Genomic DNA, 19,636 nt, shown 5'->3' with positions numbered 1-19,636 from the left:
TGAATATTGGCACCACATTTGCCATGCGCCAATCCTGTGGGACATTCCCTGTCAGTATAGAGTCCGCAAATATCAGAAATAAGGGTCTGGCTATGACATTACTTAATTCCCTTAGGATACGGGGGTGTATGCCATCCGGTCCTGGCGATTTGTCTATTTTAATCTTTTTAAGTCGCTGTTGTACTTCTTCCTGGGTCAGACAGGACACTTTTAATGGGGAATTTACTTTTACATTCTGGATGTCATCTGACAGTTTACTTGCCTCAGTGAATACATTGGAGAAAAAAAATATTTAACAGCTTTGCTTTCTCCTCGTCGCTCTCTGCGACTCCCCCTTCATTACTCTTTAAAGGGCTGACACCTTCAGATTTATACTTTTTAACATTTATATAATTGAACATTTTAGGGTTAGTTTTACTCTCTTTGGCAATTAATCTCTCGGTCTCTAGTTTGGCCGCTTTTATTAGTTTTTTAGTGTTTTATATGCTTTCTTTTTGTCATTTATTGCTTTCTTTACAGTTCTGTTTATCCACATTGGTTTCTTTTTGTTCCTTAACCTTTTATTCCCATACGGTATGTACCTCTCACAATGACATTTTAGGATGTTTTTAAAGATATCCCATTTTGTGGCTGTATTTTTATTTTTGAGGACTTTGTCCCAGTTAGTTAGGCCTATGGCCTCTCTTAGTTGTCTAAATTTAGCTTTTTTGAAGTTTGGTATTTTTGTTCCTCCCTGTAGAAACGCTCTTTTGAATGACAATTGGAAGGTTATTACTTCATGGTTACAATTTCCCAGGTGTCCCCCAACCTGCACGTCTGTTGTTCTGTCAGGTCTATTGGTTAATACTAAGTCCAGTATGGCCGTCCCTCTAGTCGGGTCCTGAACCAGTTGGGAGAGGTAATTGTCTTTGGTTATTGCCAAGAACCTGTTTCCTTTATGAGATATACAAGTTTCAGTTTCCCAGTCTATATCTGGGTAGTTGAAGTCCCCCATAATAACCACCTCATTATGATTTGTTGCCTCGTCTATCTCGTTTAGTAGTAGATTTTCTGTGAACTCTGGTATATTAGGTGGTTTATAGTAAACTCCTATTAGTAATATATTGTTGTTTTTAGCTCCATGTATCTCTACCCACAGTGACTCCACATGTTCATGTCCCTCACTTATCTAGCATACGGTTTCCCTGCCTTGTGAACTACTATCCTCATCCGGTATACCCCTTCCAATACAAAGTGCCTGGAATTACAAGTCAATCTTGCGTGATGACGTCCCGTTACCTCCTGGATGACGACAGTGGTTCCTTTTCTCATTCTCCACTGCTAACCAGCACGTACGTCAAAATTAACTGCAGTCCTGGCATTCTATTCCTATTGGGAATGGGGAGGAGAGCTCTTCTTGGTAGTGAATTGTGGGAGGTCGCGGATATTGGCAAAGCAATGTAAATGGTGTAAACTGAGGCTCCTGGGCCTCAATGCTAGATCTGGAATAGAGTACCCCCTGCCCAGCATGTGCCATTTATACTACCGGTATGGCAGAAGAGCCTCCTCGGATACCAGGGCTCAGATATCAATGCTACCTATGCACCCCCTATGTCTATGCCACCTCCTGTACATATGTATGCGCCATAATAATAACTGGCAGACTATGGCACTGTCCTTACCCGCCAGCTTCTCCCCGGCTGATTGCTCTAATGGCCCATGCTCTACCGACACACCGAGTCACCTAGTCGCGTTAGCCTTTTGACTGCTGTAGTAATAAGTGACTGCCTGATTCCCTGGAAACGGAGAGGGTCTGACCATCTAGAGAGTTCTCTGCCTGCCCCCCCCCATCATATTCTGCGGCCGATCATCCCATCTTCCCGGCACTTGCCGCATGGCAGACTCCAATGCCCGGCGCTGTTAACCCCATTGTCCCTAATTGCAGAGTAATAAAACCCTGGAGTGCGGAGCCTATTACTATGTACCTACCAGCGCGCTTACACAATCACGAGCTTGTACGCGCGGGGGGCCAGACAGCCGCCTGAAGAGGTTAAGAGTCGACTACGGGCAATTTCCGTGTTGCTTTTGCCACTTAATTGAAAGATAACCTGCGCACTTTAAAAGTCATCTGAAATGGAGAATTATGAATCCCCGGGCGCCCCGGCACCAGGATGCAGATGGAGTGGTGCTCTGAGGCACGTGCTGGAGGAAACTATGGATATTTAAGAAGGTGGGTGGCGATTTTCCAGACCGGTGTGCGATTTAGCCTGCAGGTTGCAGGGAAGTGGATCCACCGTGCGCTCTACCCAGTGCAAAGATTTATGAACCATCAGCGTGGTAACGGGAACACGCTGAACTATTGGACTTGGAGATGCATTAACTCTTAGCAATGTGGCGCCTGGAGATTAACCCCTGACAAGCTGTAACTGCAGAGAGGTTAAAAATTAAAGAGCAGCGGAAAAGGATTTAGGACTGAGATTAAGAAAGATACAGATGTTCCCTCTAATGTCATCCTTCTGGCAGGCAGATCTGGAGTGACGTCCGCCGTCTGTGTCTTGTGAGTCTCTCCGCCGCTTGTTGGTCTTGTGCAATCATTAACAACGGCGCGTTCCGAGATCGACAGGTGGAATAATGCAGTTGCTGACATGAGACGTGCAGCGGCGCAGGCTGCGCTGGGGAGATAACCCAAATAAATATGAGGGTGACGCTCAGCAAATGTCAGGGCAGAAAATCTCATAGAAGAGAGCGGAGGATTGTGTGTCGGAACAAAGCATCCGACAATCAGGACGCGGCTTGTACAGGAGCCCGCTAATCTTCAACAGGCACCTGGCAGGGTACAGAGAGAAAGAGACATGCACGATGTGAAGAGAGGAGGCCATAAACACTGCGGTCTGTGTGAGAGAGAACGGACGCAGATATAAAGGCCAAACAGAGAGAATCAGAAAGAAAGAAACAGCAAAAAAAGAGAGCAACCTCGAATGAGGGGATAAACAAAAGGGTGTAACAGTGACAGAGAGAACAAGACCAGCAAACAAGAGACCTCCACAGAGAGAGAGCAGAAGACAGAGGGAGCAAACGAGAGAGAGAGAGAGACTGGATGCCTATATAAAAGGTCAACCAGAGAGAGTCAGAGGCTGCAAACGAGAGAGAAAGTAACCTGGACTGAGAGAGCAAAAAAAAAGAGAGTAAGAATAGCAAGTGCAAATAAGAGTGCAACCTTGACGGAACGTGACAAAGAGCAAACAAGAAAGAGCAAACTCAACTGATAAAGAAAAACTGCACGAGAGAGAGCAAGCGGTTGAGAAAGAGCAAACTGTCGAAAGAGACAGAGCGAGAGGGCAAGCGGTTGCGAGAGAGGGTGGGCGGGCAGACGAGAGAGAGAGGGCGAACAGACGAGAGAGAGAGCGAGAGGGCGAACAGACGAGAGAGAGGGCGAACAGACGAGAGAGAGAGAGAGAGAGAGAGGGGGCGAACAGACGAGCGAGAGAGAGAGAGAGAGAGCAAACAGACGAGCGAGAGAGAGAGAGAGAGGGCAAACAGACGAGCGAGAGAGAGAGAGAGAGAGAGAGAGGGCAAACAGACGAGAGAGAGAGAGAGGGCAAACAGACGAGCGAGAGAGAGAGAGAGGGCAAACAGACGAGCGAGAGAGAGAGAGAGAGGGCAAACAGACGAGCGAGAGAGAGAGAGGGCAAACAGACGAGCGAGAGAGAGAGAGAGAGGGCAAACAGACGAGAGAGAGAGAGAGAGAGGGCAAACAGACGAGCGAGAGAGAGAGGGCAAACAGACGAGCGAGAGAGAGAGGGCGAACAGACGAGCGAGAGAGAGAGGGCGAACAGACGAGCGAGAGAGAGAGGGCGAACAGACGAGCGAGAGAGAGAGAGAGAGAGGGCGAACAGACGAGCGAGAGAGAGAGGGCAAACAGACGAGCGAGAGAGAGAGAGAGAGAGAAAGAGAGAGGGCGAACAGATGAGAGAGAGAAATGGCGAACAGACGAAAGAGAGAGGGCGAACAGACGAGAGAGAAAGAGAGAGGGCGAACAGACGAGAGAGAGAGAGAGAGGGGGCGAACAGACGAGCGAGAGAGAGAGAGAGAGGGCAAACAGACGAGCGAGAGAGAGAGAGGGCAAACAGACGAGCGAGAGAGAGAGAGAGAGAGGGCAAACAGACGAGCGAGAGAGAGAGAGAGGGCAAACAGACGAGCGAGAGAGAGAGAGAGAGGGCAAACAGACGAGCGAGAGAGAGAGAGGGCAAACAGACGAGCGAGAGAGAGAGAGAGGGCAAACAGACGAGCGAGAGAGAGAGAGAGAGAGAGAGAAAGAGTGAGGGCGAACAGATGAGAGAGAGAAATGGCGAACAGACGAAAGAGAGAGAGGGCGAACAGACGAGAGAGAGAGAGAGAGGGGGCGAACAGACGAGCGAGAGAGAGAGAGAGAGGGCAAACAGACGAGCGAGAGAGAGAGAGAGAGGGCAAACAGACGAGCGAGAGAGAGAGAGGGAAAACAGACGAGCGAGAGAGAGAGAGGGCAAACAGACGAGCGAGAGAGAGAGAGAGAGGGCAAACAGACGAGCGAGAGAGAGAGAGGGCAAACAGACGAGCGAGAGAGAGAGAGAGAGGGCAAACAGACGAGCGAGAGAGAGAGAGAGAGGGCAAACAGACGAGCGAGAGAGAGAGAGAGAGGGCAAACAGACGAGCGAGAGAGAGAGAGGGCAAACAGACGAGAGAGAGAGAGAGGGCAAACAGACGAGCGAGAGAGAGAGAGAGGGCAAACAGACGAGCGAGAGAGAGAGGGCGAACAGACGAGCGAGAGAGGGCGAACAGACGAGCGAGAGAGAGAGGGCAAACAGACGAGCGAGAGAGAGAGAGAGAGAGAGAGAGAAAGAGAGAGGGCGAACAGATGAGAGAAATGGCGAACAGACGAAAGAGAGAGAGGGCGAACAGACGAGAGAGAAAGAGAGAGGGCGAACAGACGAGAGAGAGAGGGCGAACAGACGAGATAGAAAGGGCGAACAGACGAGAGAGAAAGGGCGAACAGACGAGAGAGAAAGGGCGAACAGACGAGAGAGAAAGGGCGAACAGACGAGAGAGAAAGGGCGAACAGACGAGATAGAAAGGGCGAACAGACGAGATAGAAAGGGCGAACAGACGAGATAGAAAGGGCGAACAGACGAGAGAGAAAGGGCGAACAGACGAGAGAGAAAGAGAGAGAGAGGGCGAACAGACGAGAGAGAGAGAGGGCGAACAGACGAGATAGAAAGGGCGAACAGACGAGAGAGAAAGGGCGAACAGACGAGAGAGAAAGAGAGAGAGAGGGCGAACAGACGAGAGAGAGAGAGGGCGAACAGACGAGAGAGAGGGCGAACAGACGAGAGAGAGGGCGAACAGACGAGAGAGAGAGAGGGCGAACAGACGAGAGAGAGAGGGCGAACAGACGAGAGAGAGAGGGCGAACAGACGAGAGAGAGAGGGCGAACAGACGAGAGAGAGAGGGCGAACAGACGAGAGAGAGAGGGCGAACAGACGAGAGAGAGAGGGCGAACAGACTAGAGAGAGAGGGCGAACAGACGAGAGAGAGAGGGCGAACAGACGAGAGAGAGAGGGCGAACAGAAGAGAGAGAGGGCGATCAGACGAGAGAGAGAGGGCGAACAGACGAGAGAGAGAGAGGGCGAACAGACGAGAGAGAGAGAGGGCGAACAGACGAGAGAGAGAGAGGGCGAACAGACGAGAGAGAGAGAGGGCGAACAGACGAGAGAGAGAGAGGGCGAACAGACGAGAGAGAGAGGGCGAACAGACGAGAGAGAGGGCGAACAGACGAGAGAGAGAGAGGGCGAACAGACGAGAGAGAGGGCGAACAGACGAGAGAGAGAGCGAACAGACGAGAGAGAGAGCGCGAACAGACTAGAGAGAGAGAGAACAGACGAGAGAGAGAGGGCGAACAGACGAGACAGAGAGAGGGTGCACAGACGAGAGAGAGAGAGGGTGCACAGACGAGAGAGAGGGCGAACAGACGAGAGAGAGAGAGAGGGGGCTAACAGACGAGAGAGAGAGAGGGCGAACAGACGAGAGAGAGAGAGGGCGAACAGACGAGAGAGAGAGAGGGTGAACAGACGAGAGAGAGGGCGAACAGACGAGAGAGAGGGGGCGAACAGACGAGAGAGAGGGGGCGAACAGACGAGAGAGAGGGGGCGAACAGACGAGAGAGAGAGGGCGAACAGACGAGAGAGAGGGCGGATGAGAAATAGCAAATGAGAGAGAAAGCAGTTGCGACAGAACAAAAAAAAAAGTCAGCAGCCTTGAATGAGAGTTTAATCAAGAGAAAGTAAGCTTGACTGAGGGAGAACAAGACACAAGACAGCAACATTGACAGAAAGAGTAAACAAGAGAGCAGGAAAAAAAAACAAACAACTGAGCTAAAAAAATAAATAAAAAAAAGGCTACTCTCACACTGGCGTTTTGGTTTCCGTTTGCGAGATCCGTTCAGGGATCTCACAAGCGGTCCAAAACAGATTAGTTTTGCCCTAATGCATTCTGAATGTAAAAGGATCCGCTCAGTTTGCCTCCGTTCAGCCTCCGTTCCGCTCTGGAGGCGGACACCAAAACGCTGCCTGCTGCATTTTGCTGTCTACTTGACGAAACTGAGCCAGATTGTGTCAGAGAAAATGGATCCGTCCCCATTGACTTACATTGTGTGCCAGGACGGATCCATTTTCTCTGACACAATCTGGCACAATAGAAAACGGATCCGTCCTCCACTGACTATCAATGGTGTTCATGACGGATCCGTCTTGGCTACGTTACAGATAATCACGATGGAGGCGAACACAGCAACAAAGCAATTCTGAAAGAAACCTTGCCAGCAAAAAAAAAAAAAAAGGACGAAGAACAGAGAGAAACAGAGAAATCTCATCTGAGCAAAAGAGAATGATCCCGACACGCAGAGAGTGCACTTTCGACAAAGGATTCAATGAGAAATCTCACAAGAGACATCTTAGAAGATAGAGACTGGCAGAGCCATTACTATGGATATGAATGAACTGTTGTGGCCTCGTTCACATTTCCGTGTCCGATTTACGTCTGCGGAAAATCCTTCCATGCTTCCATCCGTGAAGGATCTGTGTTTGGTCAGTGGTCCGTTTTTATCACGGACTCTGCTCAGCTGAAAATTAGTTTCCAGAGCATCTCTTACCAACGGTCTGTGAAACACGGACAGGACGTGGATGCCATCCGGTTGTATCAGTGGTTTTTCACAGACCCATAGATTTTAACGGGCGCTTCTTCTCTGCATCACGGAACAAAGTAGCGCCTGTCTCCGTGATTTTTCCACTGACTGAAAACCACTGATGTGTGAAGAGACACGTTAAGATCAATGGGTACATGTGCTGTCTGTGTAAAACGCCGAAAGCGCATGACCCGACTTTCCCAATCATAGACAACCAAGCAGTGCCACAAGAAAAACATAGGCCACAAACGTGTAAAGGAGGGTGACGTGAAACGTGGACATGACTGGAGCGAGGTGCAGGGTGTCTTATCCGTGACGCCGATAACAGGACTAAATATAATATAATGATCTCATTTCAGGTCATAAATATTTAGAATCCTCTCCGAATATAAGTCATTATGCTTCTGGAGAAGTTAATTAACTCGAGAACGAGGACCAGCGGAACGACGAGGATGGGAGCGCGACCACAGAACGGAAAATTGTGGGGATCGGGGCAAAGAGAGGCAATGCCACAGCGCTAGGAATTACCCCTGGATCCTTGCACTTCAATCCCACTGAAGAAGATGAAAGGGTTTATCCCATGAATAATATAAGAAATTAGAGGTGAGATGATATAGAACATGACAATCTCTAAGAACCTGCCCTGTACCTCACATGGCTCCAGAGATCTCCTCTGATAGATTTATTTCAGGCCTGCAGCTCAGGGGTGTGTCCTTAGTCAGGGGTGTGTCCTTAGTCAGGGGTGTGTCCTTTCTGCTGCAGTTGAAGGATGGAACTGAACATGCTCAGGACAGAGAAATTAGAAAAAGAGCAAAAAGCAGGTGGCGCTATACAGATAGATTTCATTGAACAACCCAGTGGCAATAATACATGTTTAATTACATGCAATTACAAAAGCATTCAGATCCCGGGGCTGGTTTCAAAGCTGTAGAATATTTTTTTTCGTGGAACAACCCTTTTAAGGGTTACAAAAACATGTCCAGAAAGAGCGCCAGACCTATCCACGGGTTGTCTGGTACGGCAGCTCAATTCCACTTTAGAAAATGGGTCAGAGCTGCCATACCACATGCAACCTGTAAGCTGGTGTGGCGCTGTTTTCAGAAGAAATCCACCACAGTAATGTAATGATGATTTAGTTGCTCCTGTGTATTGATTGTGCCCTTTTGTTCTCAATAAAGATATTTTATGGATCATAATTGGAGGCTCGTGCTGAAGGACACACCTGTGACGTCAGAGAGGCCACAACCCACATGCAGCGATACCTATGTGCCCCCCCTTCCCCCAACCTTTTCCTCCACTGATGTTTCCTGGGCAAAAGCATATATATATATATATATATAGTGCTGTGCCCGGTGTGTCCTCGCCTCATATAATAAAAATATATAAGGTGCTGTGCCCGGTGTGTCCTCGTCTCGATGTCTCAAGGACACATAAGGAAGACCCTGCCCTCGCCAATTATATATTGCTGCTAGTACTACTACTCCCATAAGTAACATGGAGAGAGGCATTAGCGCATTCACAGGAATACTTGACCCTGCATGGCCAGTTCATGCTCCCGTCCACATTAGTCCTGCAGTCTGCAGGTGATAGGGTTGTCCATGATCAGAAAAACATGGCTGCTCTCTAAAAACAGTGCCACACCTATGTGCAGGTTGTGTGTGGTACTGCAGCTTTACAGCCAGGTTTCTCTAACCCTGGACACTCCGTTTAATTTACAGTATGTAACAAAAATCAAGCCAATTGGTGCTCCTCCTGAAAGCAGGGTCAAGGGCACATTAGTATGCAAGGTACCACGTATATAGTCACCCGCTGACGGTGTACAATTAGGAGAGAGTTCTTATGGTATCTAGTGCCTTAATTACAGAATCCCTTTAAAGAGGAGCTGTCGCCTCTCCTGACATGTCTGTTTTAGTAACTACTTGTATTCCTCATGTGATAATTCTGGAGCATCTGTTATGACTATGTTGTGCCATTCCTTTATTATTCCTGCTAGAAGTTATGAATGAATTGCAAGCAGACTGCAGTTCCAGAGGGGTGTTACCACCTTGGGGGGGGGGGGGGGGGGGGTGTGGGGGGGTGTTTCCCTGCACAGTCTGGCACTGGCAGCACTTATTGGATCATATCAGACAGTGCAGGGATACCACCCCCCCCCCCTTTCCAAATGGTAACACCCAAAGGGGAGACTGCTGGCAATAAATTCATAAACTTCGAAAAAAAGAATAGGGGAATGGCAAAAAACAAAGTCATAAGAATAGATTCTCCAGAGTTGTTATGCAAGTAGTTGCTAAGACAGACATGTCAGGAGAGGTGACCTAGAATTAGTAAAGAAAAACCTGTTTTATCCTCCCTAGAAAGAGCACCACTCTTACCTACAGGCTGTGACCGGTATTACAACTCTAGAAAATTTTTCCTGGGGCAAACCCTTTTAAGGGCCAATTTAGGAGAGGGTGCCCATGAATGGTAGATATCAGTCAATTAGATTATTAGATTGATGAGATGAGATTGGTGGGTGCCGGGTCTTAGTTCCCAACAATTAATTTTTTATATTTATATATATATATACACACACACACACACACTATATAAATATCTATACATTATAGATATAAAGATGCATACAAACTTTACATATAAGAATACATACACAGCGTGCAGAGTCTCTCCTGCAGTGTAAATCACTATGATATGTATGCACAGCGGTGCTTCGAGACTGCAGAGTCAGGAGATCATAGTCCTTGCACTATAAAGCTGCGAGAGGACGACGGCACTCGCTCATACCAACCCCCTACAATGTGAGCCCCCAAGTCCAGTGACAGTAGGTAGCTTCTTATCTAATCTCACACCCAACCAGACCAAGGAGTCATAATTACTAGCCCAATACTAGTGTAGCCTCCGTGCCAGCCCAACATCAATATCCTCGGGGTACAATTTTGCTATGGCGGGGCCTCAAGCTATAAACATCTTATCGGAAGGTCATGGCATTTCAACCATTGCTGAAACACTGGCATTCAGAGCTCTGCAATACTTTACAGCAAACCGGCTTGTTTTCTGCTAGACCTGAAAGAGGCTTAAAGGCGAATCACGTCTTTTTAAGTTCAGTATTTTCTTCATATATCTTTATATCAGGCAAAGCTCTATTTTTTGTAAAACAGAGCTCCAAACTGAAAGAGCGTTAATACAATTCTGACTACTGGCTGTCACCACTAGAGGGAGCATACTGCATAAGGGTTTTTAAATAGATTTTAATGTACAGACAGTATGCAGTAAGCTCCCTCTTGTGGTGGGTGCAGGTAGTTGAAATTGTATCCTTTATTTCTATGCAGGGGATATGGAAAACTAAGCCCCAACCCTTAGAATATGTTTCAAATAAATAATAATCTGCGAAGAATTTCTGACCTAATTAGATTTAAAAAAAATTTGTGGTGGGAATTCACAGGTAAATAAGTATATGACAAATTTCAACAGATTGCCTTCCTGTTGTCAGAAAACAACTGCCACTTCGCATATACTTGCCAGCTGCAATAAAGTGCAATACCCAGCAGAGGCTGACAGAGCACAGAAGCAAGCTCCTCCCAGTAGAAAGAGTATAAAATCTTCTATCCTGAAGCATCATGGGAGTGAAAATCAGAGAGAAAGAGAGTTCATAAAGCCCATTAATTAAAATTTACTTTGCGTACTTGAGTTTTCAAATTTTTTTTTGCATAATGTTGGTGTATCTATGTACAATCATAGAAGGAAAATATATTTTTTGGGCTTCCCAAATGTCTTCTTCAGCCATGTTATTCCATTTCAGCTGCACAGCTAGATGCATTTCACTCAGAAGCAGGGGTCATATCCTTTCTGTGAAATCTGTCAGCACTGTACTGCTGTGACGTACTTTCCCCTTACTTCCTACTATGTTTGTTTTCAGCTCCGACGCTCAGAGAACAGATAAGGAGGAGGAAATCACACTTGCAGACAGACAGGAGACTCCTGTGAATTCACAAGCAGTGCAGGAGCAGTTCTTTTATCAGGCTCACGATCTGAGCTAGCTCTGACATGCCCCCACTTCCACTCTGCCTTCTCTATTAGGAAGGCCAGATCTTGCCTGATAACAGGCAATGGACTGACTGCAAATTAGGTGGAAGTGAGACCCCTAGTGGCCATGACTTTACAACTTTTTTTTTTAACTAAGTGCGTTAAACATTTTCTAGTTACATCATTCTTGATCAAATGAAATAAAATTGTGTGAAAGCACAGCAAGTGACTCTTTTGGGCATCAAGAACTTAACTCCTTTTCGGACAAGATTCGCTGCTGATTTAGAGGTCGGAGCAGAAAGTAAATCCTCGCCCCTTTATTATCCTCTCATTATTCATACGTTACACTGGTTTCTATTAATCCGCAGAAAACAATACATGGAAGTAAGGAAGCAATGAACACAGCCATTAATGTGTGCATGATTAGTTCATTCGTAATTAGTTGACTGAATTCTAGCAGCGTGGGTCACAGCCCGGAGGAGATCGGATGCAGATATTTCTCTCATTATATCTGGAAAGCTGCGCTGATTTCAAAGGCCCACCTGGCAATCTGCATACGTGATGGGGGTGGAGGTATGCTGGGTGACTTTCATGTAATTGTGGTCATACTATGAGCTTGGTTTCCTTCCAGACAGATGCGGTAAACTAGAGGTGTCCTTCACCATCTCGATGCTTTCGGAGAACGTGGCATTATCATAACTGGGTGCTGCCATCACGCGAAAAAGTGCACCGTATGCTATGCGCTGTATCTTAAAGGGGACATGACACCTTTTTAAATTTCTTGTTAGAGCCCCACTGACCCTTCATGTTAACGTATCGGTCAAAGTAAAATATATGGATGCACTGCTGGGTATGAAGGTGTCAAACTTCGATCTTTAGGGTTGGGTTGGTTCAGGGGGAGGATTTGAGGGTGGGTTTCAGCCCAGATTTGGTGCTGAAAACAGGGCGGAATCTGCGGCAAAACTGCATCCCTGCAGCAGATGATTTTTGCTGCGCAGTTTTCAAGCCCACGCCAAGAATGTACAAGGCCATTCTCGGTACGGTAACTGCGTGGACCCCTTGCAAAGCCGAAGTGGGAGCCAGCTCACGGTTTAAATCCATTAAATGGAGCTAAACCTAGAGCGGATCGGCATGAAAACCAACCGCAGAAACCGCAGCTGTGGGATTCGCGCCGGGTATTGGTGCAAGCAAAATCCTCCATCTGTACATACCCTAAGGGTTGGACACTCAACGATCATATATCTGAGATCTATACTAAAATAAAAATAGATGTGGTGAACAATGGCACTGAAAGATAGCAAGGCAAAAGTCGAGGGGCACATGCCCTTCCAGAGTATTGGACAGTGCGGTGTTGGTCTATTATCTGCAAGGAGCTCATGAGCAGTTTATAGGGTTCTCAGTGCGATGGGGAGCAACGAGTTGGTGACCTTATGGGTTATCCCATAATTAACATAAAATCAGATAGTACGGATGGAGTAGAATTAACACCAGGGCTGTGGAGTCGGTAGATAAATACTCCGACTCCTCAGTTTTTGGTACTTCCGACTCCGACTCCTCTGTATTTAATATGAGAATGTATTTTATACATTCCTTGAAGGAAAGAAAGGCAACATACATGTCATTACCACAGAACTACTGGCCAGGAAGCTGCTGCCTTCTCCTTTGTGTGCGGATCTTCTGCTGAAGATAGGGCAGTGGGGGGATCCAGGACGGGAAAAGGCATTTATTGTAAAACATGATTTCCCTAGTAGAATCCCATAGTCATGTTTAAAGTTTAAGCGAACAATCTGAGTTTACAAGGTTTTATAGCCTTAGCTGAATGACAGCAGTTTTTCAAATGGTTTACAGCTTCAGTCTTGAGCTATTGACCATCCATTCCCGTCACTTATACAAGTGTCTCTAGTCCTGCAAAAAACATATTTACTTAATCAGTTATCAGTGAGAGGCGAGGTTAACCATGGGCGTTGCGTTCCCTTTAACAGCGGAACACAACACAATGGAAAGTATAAGTATTGCCGCTCCTTAACTGTGCGTTGCGTGCCATATAGTGAAGCATATGAAAAGCACGCTTCTTCACGGTCACTTAACGTGTTCGTTTTGCGGTAACGAGACGCACTGCATGCATTGGCCTTTATTCTTACAGTAGAGAAGTACCGTATTTTTCGGAAAAATAGCAGTGCGTCTTATGGGGGCGAATGCTGCGACCGTCCGGTGAATAGGCTGAGAGGGAGGAGGGGCTGGGGGCCGGCATCTGTTTCTGTAATGGCAGCGGGGCCCGGTGCAGTCACTGTATTCTACTACACCGGGCCCCGCTCGCTGTAGTATACAGTAATCATATCTAACTTGTGGGTATTGTTAAAGTATTCCAATCATCTTAAATCTAGCGCTGTACTACTTACTACTAACTTCTTGGCAGTCAGGAGGCCGGGTGGGCGCTCGTACCGTAGCTCACTACGTCACGCGCCTGCTCCGTCCACTTTATGAATGAAGCAGGCACCGGGCCCCGCTGCCATTACAGAAACAGATGCTGGCCCCCATTCACTACACAGGGACACTGTTATGGGGGGGGATCTGTGGATGACACATAAGATAAGATACTATATATGTGTCATCCACAGATGCCCCCACAATGATCCCCCATAACAGCGCCACCCACAGATGCCCCCATAACAGTGCCACCCACAGATGCCCCCATAACAGCGCCACCCACAGAATCCCCCATAACAGCGCCACCCACAGATGCCCCCATAACAGCGCCACCCACAGATGCCCCCATAACAGCGCCACCCACAGATGCCCCCATAACAGCGCCACCCACAGATGCCCCCATAACAGCGCCACCCACAGATGCCCCCATAACAGCGCCACCCACAGATGCCCCCATAACAGCGCCACCCACAGACGCCCCCATAACAGCGCCACCCACAGACGCCCCCATAACAGCGCCACACACAGATGCCCCCATAACAGCGCCACCCACAGATGCCCCCATAACAGCGCCATCCACAGATGCCCCCATAACAGTGCCATCCACAGATGCCCCCATAACAGCGCCATCCACAGACCACAATTAGTTCGAAACCCACCAAAAGCACACCTTTTGGTTCAAAATATTTTTTTTCTTATTTTCCTCCTCAAAAACCTAGGTGCGTCTTATAGGGCGAAAAATACGGTAATTAATTATAACGTTTTGTGAATTGGGACATTTACCGGTAAACTTACTTTTTTTTTTTTATTCCAATTTAAATCTAGTAGGAGTCGGAGTTGGTTCATTTTTTGCCGACTCCAACTCCAGGTACCCAAAATTGACTCCGACTCCTCGACTCCGACTCCACAGCCCTGGTTAACACTCCTGTTTTCTGAGATTTCTGAGTTGTGTTATCTAATCTAAGCAAACACCTTCAATTGCTTTTCAATGGCTTTTGTCTCAAGATAATGCGATGAGTTAAGAAATTTGAGTTAAGAGCTGGAGTGCTAACCCTGCTACATCTGTACATGACAATCTCCTTCTAACAAAGCTAGAACCAGCTCTGTACCTCACATGGATCCAGAGATCTCCACATTCATTGCTGCAATTGCTCTGCTAGATTGATATCAAGCTGGCAGCTCAGGGGGCGTGTCCTTTCTTTTGCAGCAGGGGGTGTGTCCGTTCTGCAGCAGCTCTCTCCCTATCACAGTTCAGTAAGCAATTAAAGGCTGGAACTGAGCATGTGCGCCCACGTCAGCGAGGTGGACAGAGAAATAAGAAAAAGAACAAACAGCAGGGGCGCAATACAGATACGTTATATAATTCAGTAGCTATACTTAATATTTAATTACATGCCATTAAAAAAGTATTCAGATCCAGGTGGTGGTTTAAAAAACGCATAATATTTTTCCTGGGACAATGGCATATTAAAATCCCCATCCACTGATGGAGATAGCCGCTTCTTGGAGAGATGCATTTATATAGCGGGGGCAGAGAGGTGGTGAGAGCCTTGATCTACCAGGTCTTTCAGCAACTTGTAATGACATGTAAAACTGCAAATGCTGCTAATATGTTTCCTTAAGCAGGACCTCGAGCGCTCGTAGACTCGTTCCACAGCGAGGAGCAATTAGGAGAACGAGGGAAAGAAACAAACCAATATTAGCAGAGGTTACTGGAGCCAAACAAGCAGTTCGCTGCGTCCTCTCCTCATTGACAGATAATGCGGTTATTGGAAAAAATTTACATTGCTGAGTTCAGGGTTTCTGAAATTCTCCAAATAATCAGGAGGTAGAACAAAGCCTGAAGCTGCAGAACGGCCGGCAAGATCAGAAGCCATTGCGGCAGCGGCTCCGAGCCTGATCAGCGTGGCGGCTTAAGAAGATTTCTTTTGATTAAGGGAATTTATTAAGGGTTAGAGGCGCCACATCTTATACTTCTGCTTAAAGGGACGAGTAAAGCTTGTCATATATCAGCATTTGTCTAAGTCTTCACTGTAGTTCAATGAAAACCTCAAAAATCAAAACTGTTGGGTGATCTAGTAGACCTTTTGACCATAGGCAACTCTGGATTTGAGGCGAGTGTCCATCGATGGAGCAGCTCAAGGAGTTAAATTAATGGCAGCTGCTTGGGAAGGAGAATCTCAAAGCTTATGGTCAGATGTGGTGTTACATGTGGTCAATATACATCAATACAGTTTACTATAAGTGATCATGAAGTCCACCAATGTTAGGATCCACCGTGGATTTAACAAACCCCAGCATTCCTCAGGCCAGTCGGAACCAAAAAGAGAAATTTTTCAAATTGTAGTTTTAAGACCCACAGAAATATGTGATATCAACCAATGCGGCAGTGGAAGAGTTAGCATATTTTGGATTCCCGACCTTCCCGGACGATGAATAATTACCTCCAGCCCCACTGCTCGTGGATGTCTCTAATTAATCTGAACCTACTGTCTCCTGAGACGGACTCTTCCAGAACCAATTATCTTTTCCTGGTTGCTCCTGGGCTTTGGCCAATGAGGGCTTCTCTTCTGAACACAAGGTGAGCTGGTCCTGAGCATCTCTGCCCACTTCAGAGCCGGGGCTGAACACTCGGATACTGGGAGATCTCAGGGTCTTACTGATGAAGTGCCAAGGTCCGGATGTTGATAGTGGGTATGACAACTTTGGAGAAAGGTGGTGGGTACGTGCTGAACCCATGATGGATTAAGTGGATTGAACCATATGACTTCTCCATCAGTATCGTCCACATTAGATTGTAAGCTCCTTAGGTTTAACTATGCCTATGCAATAGAGTAGCTTTTCTCCCTCAAGGCTATGATCATTTATTGGGTTGTACATTAAAAAAACAGCATTAGAACAGTGCAGGTACCGAGTAAAGACACAGAGGGTACACATCCTGCCCTTGGGGTATATGTACCAGAGGTTGAGAACCTAGGCCCTTCATATATGGAGGAGTTTGGAGCCTACACCAAACTAACAAAAACTAATAGAGGTGTACTTACTAAGGATAGGCACCAAGAAAGGGGCTTCCTATAAATCGAGTCATCCTTAAGGCTTAGGCTACTTTCACACTAGCGTTCGGGGTTCCGCTTGTGAGTTCCGTTTGAAGGCTCTCACAAGCGGCCCCGAACGAATCCGTACAGCCCCAATGCATTCTGAATAGATGCGGATCCGCTCAGAATGCATCAGTTTGGCACCGTTTGGCCTCCGTTCCGCTCAGCAGGCGGACACCTGAACGCAGCTTGCAGCGTTTTCGTGTCCGCCTGGCCGTGCGGAGCCAAACGGATCCGTCCTGACTTACAATGCAAGTCAATGGGGACGGATCCGTTTGACGTTGACACAATATGATGCAATTGCAAACGGATCCGTCCCCCGTTGACTTTCAATGTAAAGTCAGGAGTCCCTATTAATATACCATCAGATCGGCGTTTTCTCCAATCCGATGGTATATTTTAACTTGAAGCGTCCCCATCACCATGGGAACGCCTCTATGTTAGAATATACCATCGGATTTGAGTTAGATCGTGAAACTCAGATCCGACAGTATATTCTAACACAGAGGCGTTCCCATTGTGATGGGGACGCTTCAAGTTAGAATATACTAAGAACTGTGTACATGACTGCCCCCTGCTGCCTGGCAGGTGCTGCCAGGCAGCAGGGGGCAGACTCCCCCCCCTCCCTCTTCCCCCCTGTTTTTAACTCATTGGTGGCCAGTGCGGCCGACCCCCCCCCCCCTGTTTTTAACTCATTGGTGGCCAGTGCGGCCGGCCCCCCCTCCCCACCCTAATTAAAATGACTGACCCCCCCATCATTGGTGGCAGCGGAGAGTTCCGATCGGAGTCCCAGTTTAATCGCTGGGACTCCGATCGGTAACCATGGCAAACAGGACGCTACTGCAGTCCTGGTTGCCATGGTTACTTAGCAATTTTAGAAGCATTATACTTACTTGCGATGTCTGTGACCGGCCCGGCGCTCCTCCTACTGGTAAGTGAAAGGTCTGTGCGGCGCATTGCTTATAGCACAGACCTTTCACTTACCAGTAGGAGGAGCGCCCGGCCGCTCACAGACATCGCAGGTAAGTATAATGCTTCTAAAATTGCTAAGTGCTAAGTAACCATGGCAACCAGGATTGCAGTAGCGTCCTGGTTGCCATGGTTACCGATTGGAGTCCCAGCGATTAAACTGGGACTCCGATCGGAACTCTCCGCTGCCACCAATGATGGGGGGGGGGGGGGGGGGGGGTCGGTCAATTTAATTAGGGGGGGGAGGGGGGGGCCGGCCGCATTGGCCACCAATGAGTTAAAAACAGGGGGGAAGGGGGGGGGGGGGCGGACGCACTGGCCACCATTGAGTTAAATATAGGGGAGGGAGGGAGGGGGGGCTGGCCGCACTGGCCACCAATGAGTTAAATACAGGGGAGGGAGGGGGGCCGGCCACACTGGCCACCAATGAGTTAAAAACAGGGGGGGGAGGGAGGGGGGGCAGTCATGTACACAGTTCTTTTAGTATATTCTAACTTGAAGCGTCCCCATCACCATGGGAACGCCTCTGTGTTAGAATATACTGTCGGATCTGAGTTTTCACGAAGTGAAAAATCAGATCTGAAAAAAAACTGTTATGCAAACGGATCCGTTCTGAACGGATGCAAGCATTTGCATTATAGGAGCGGATCCGTCTTTACAGACACCAGACTGATCCGCTCCGAACGCAAGTGTGAAAGTAGCCTGACAAGCATAACAGGAATTGGAACTTCTTAAAAGGGTTTTCCAAGACCTTTATACTGATGACCTATTCTCTTGATAGGTCATCAGTATCTGATTGGGTGGGGGTCCAAAACCCAGGACCCCTGCCGAACAGCTGTTTGAGAATGTACCGGCGCTCCTGAGGTCTCCTTGCTCACGAAGCACAGCTCCGTACATTGTATAGTGGCCGTGCTTGGTATCGTGCTCAGCCCTATTCACTTCAATGGGGCTGAGCTATGCCCTAGGCCAAGTTACAGATGAACTGGACATCACTAGCCTAGGAAAAGCTGTGAGAAGGCCATGGTGCTACAGTGAGCGCAGCTACCTTCTCAAACAGCTGATCGGCGGGGGTACCCGGTGTCGGACTCCCACCAATCAGATACTGATAAACTAGCCATAGGATAGGTCATTGATATATAAGTCTTGGAAAACCCCTTTAAGTCGACAGGATCCAAGGACCACATCAGAACCCCTTCACTGAAGCCCTCACCCACCCACCACAGAACAGATGTACCCATTGAAATCAATGACCCTGCTCTTCGTTTGTCCTAAAGTCAGGCAATGCCTTTAACACTGTCTAAAAATCCAAAAATGAGGGATATCAAAAACCTTTACTTACTTCTCAATAAGGTCCAGAGTCACGCCAGGAACAAGTTTGACACTTTTCTGCATACAAAACCTACAACAGGAGAGAAACAGTTAATAATATAGCCATGACGGAGAAATGTCAAAAACTATGACGGAGCACAAACTTCCTATCCATAGGAAGAGCTTTCTTCTGGATCATCCATGCACCTGGTGGGTTTAATAGGTAATACAGACTCTTTACCAGAAACTGCTCCACCCCTGTCCACGGGTCGTCTCTGGCATTGCAGCTTAGCGCCGGTGAAGTGAATGAACTGCAATACTGCACACAACCTGCGGACAAGTGGGGAGCTGTTGTAAAAGAACAGGCATGTTCTTCTAATCCTGGCTGTGACTTTTTGAGTCCACGTTCTCACTGATCCAACAATCCCACTGATGGACACGAGTAAGGATCTAAGCAGGTAGGAGAATGTGTCTATCTCCCCTATTCTTCCGGACTTACCCTTTAAAGAGGACCTGTCATCTCCCCTGACACGTCTTCTCCATGAAATGACAATACTGGAACATATCTTCTTAGAACTCTGCACTATGCTGTCTCTCTGCTATTCCTCCTAAAAGTGTATGAATA

At 47.5% G+C, this 19,636-nt stretch overlaps 1 protein-coding gene and 1 long non-coding RNA gene across 2 annotated transcripts in view; one reads left to right on the top strand and one right to left on the bottom strand.

Moving 5' to 3' along the window:
- The window catches only part of RPTOR (regulatory associated protein of MTOR complex 1), a 294,108-nt gene that overhangs the window by 48,772 nt on the left and 225,700 nt on the right, over nucleotides 1-19,636 (bottom strand). The window contains exon 7 of the mRNA XM_040439078.1: nucleotides 19,043-19,102. Coding sequence (XP_040295012.1) covers nucleotides 19,043-19,102 — 60 coding nt within the window. The remainder of the gene's footprint in view (nucleotides 1-19,042; nucleotides 19,103-19,636) is intronic.
- Nucleotides 1-19,636, top strand: part of LOC121006142 — a 978,004-nt gene that overhangs the window by 899,721 nt on the left and 58,647 nt on the right. The window lies entirely within an intron of this gene.

Source organism: Bufo bufo, chromosome 6 (genome assembly GCF_905171765.1).
Source record: "Bufo bufo chromosome 6, aBufBuf1.1, whole genome shotgun sequence".
NCBI lineage: Eukaryota > Metazoa > Chordata > Amphibia > Anura > Bufonidae > Bufo > Bufo bufo.
This window is presented reverse-complemented; position numbering and strand designations above follow the sequence as displayed.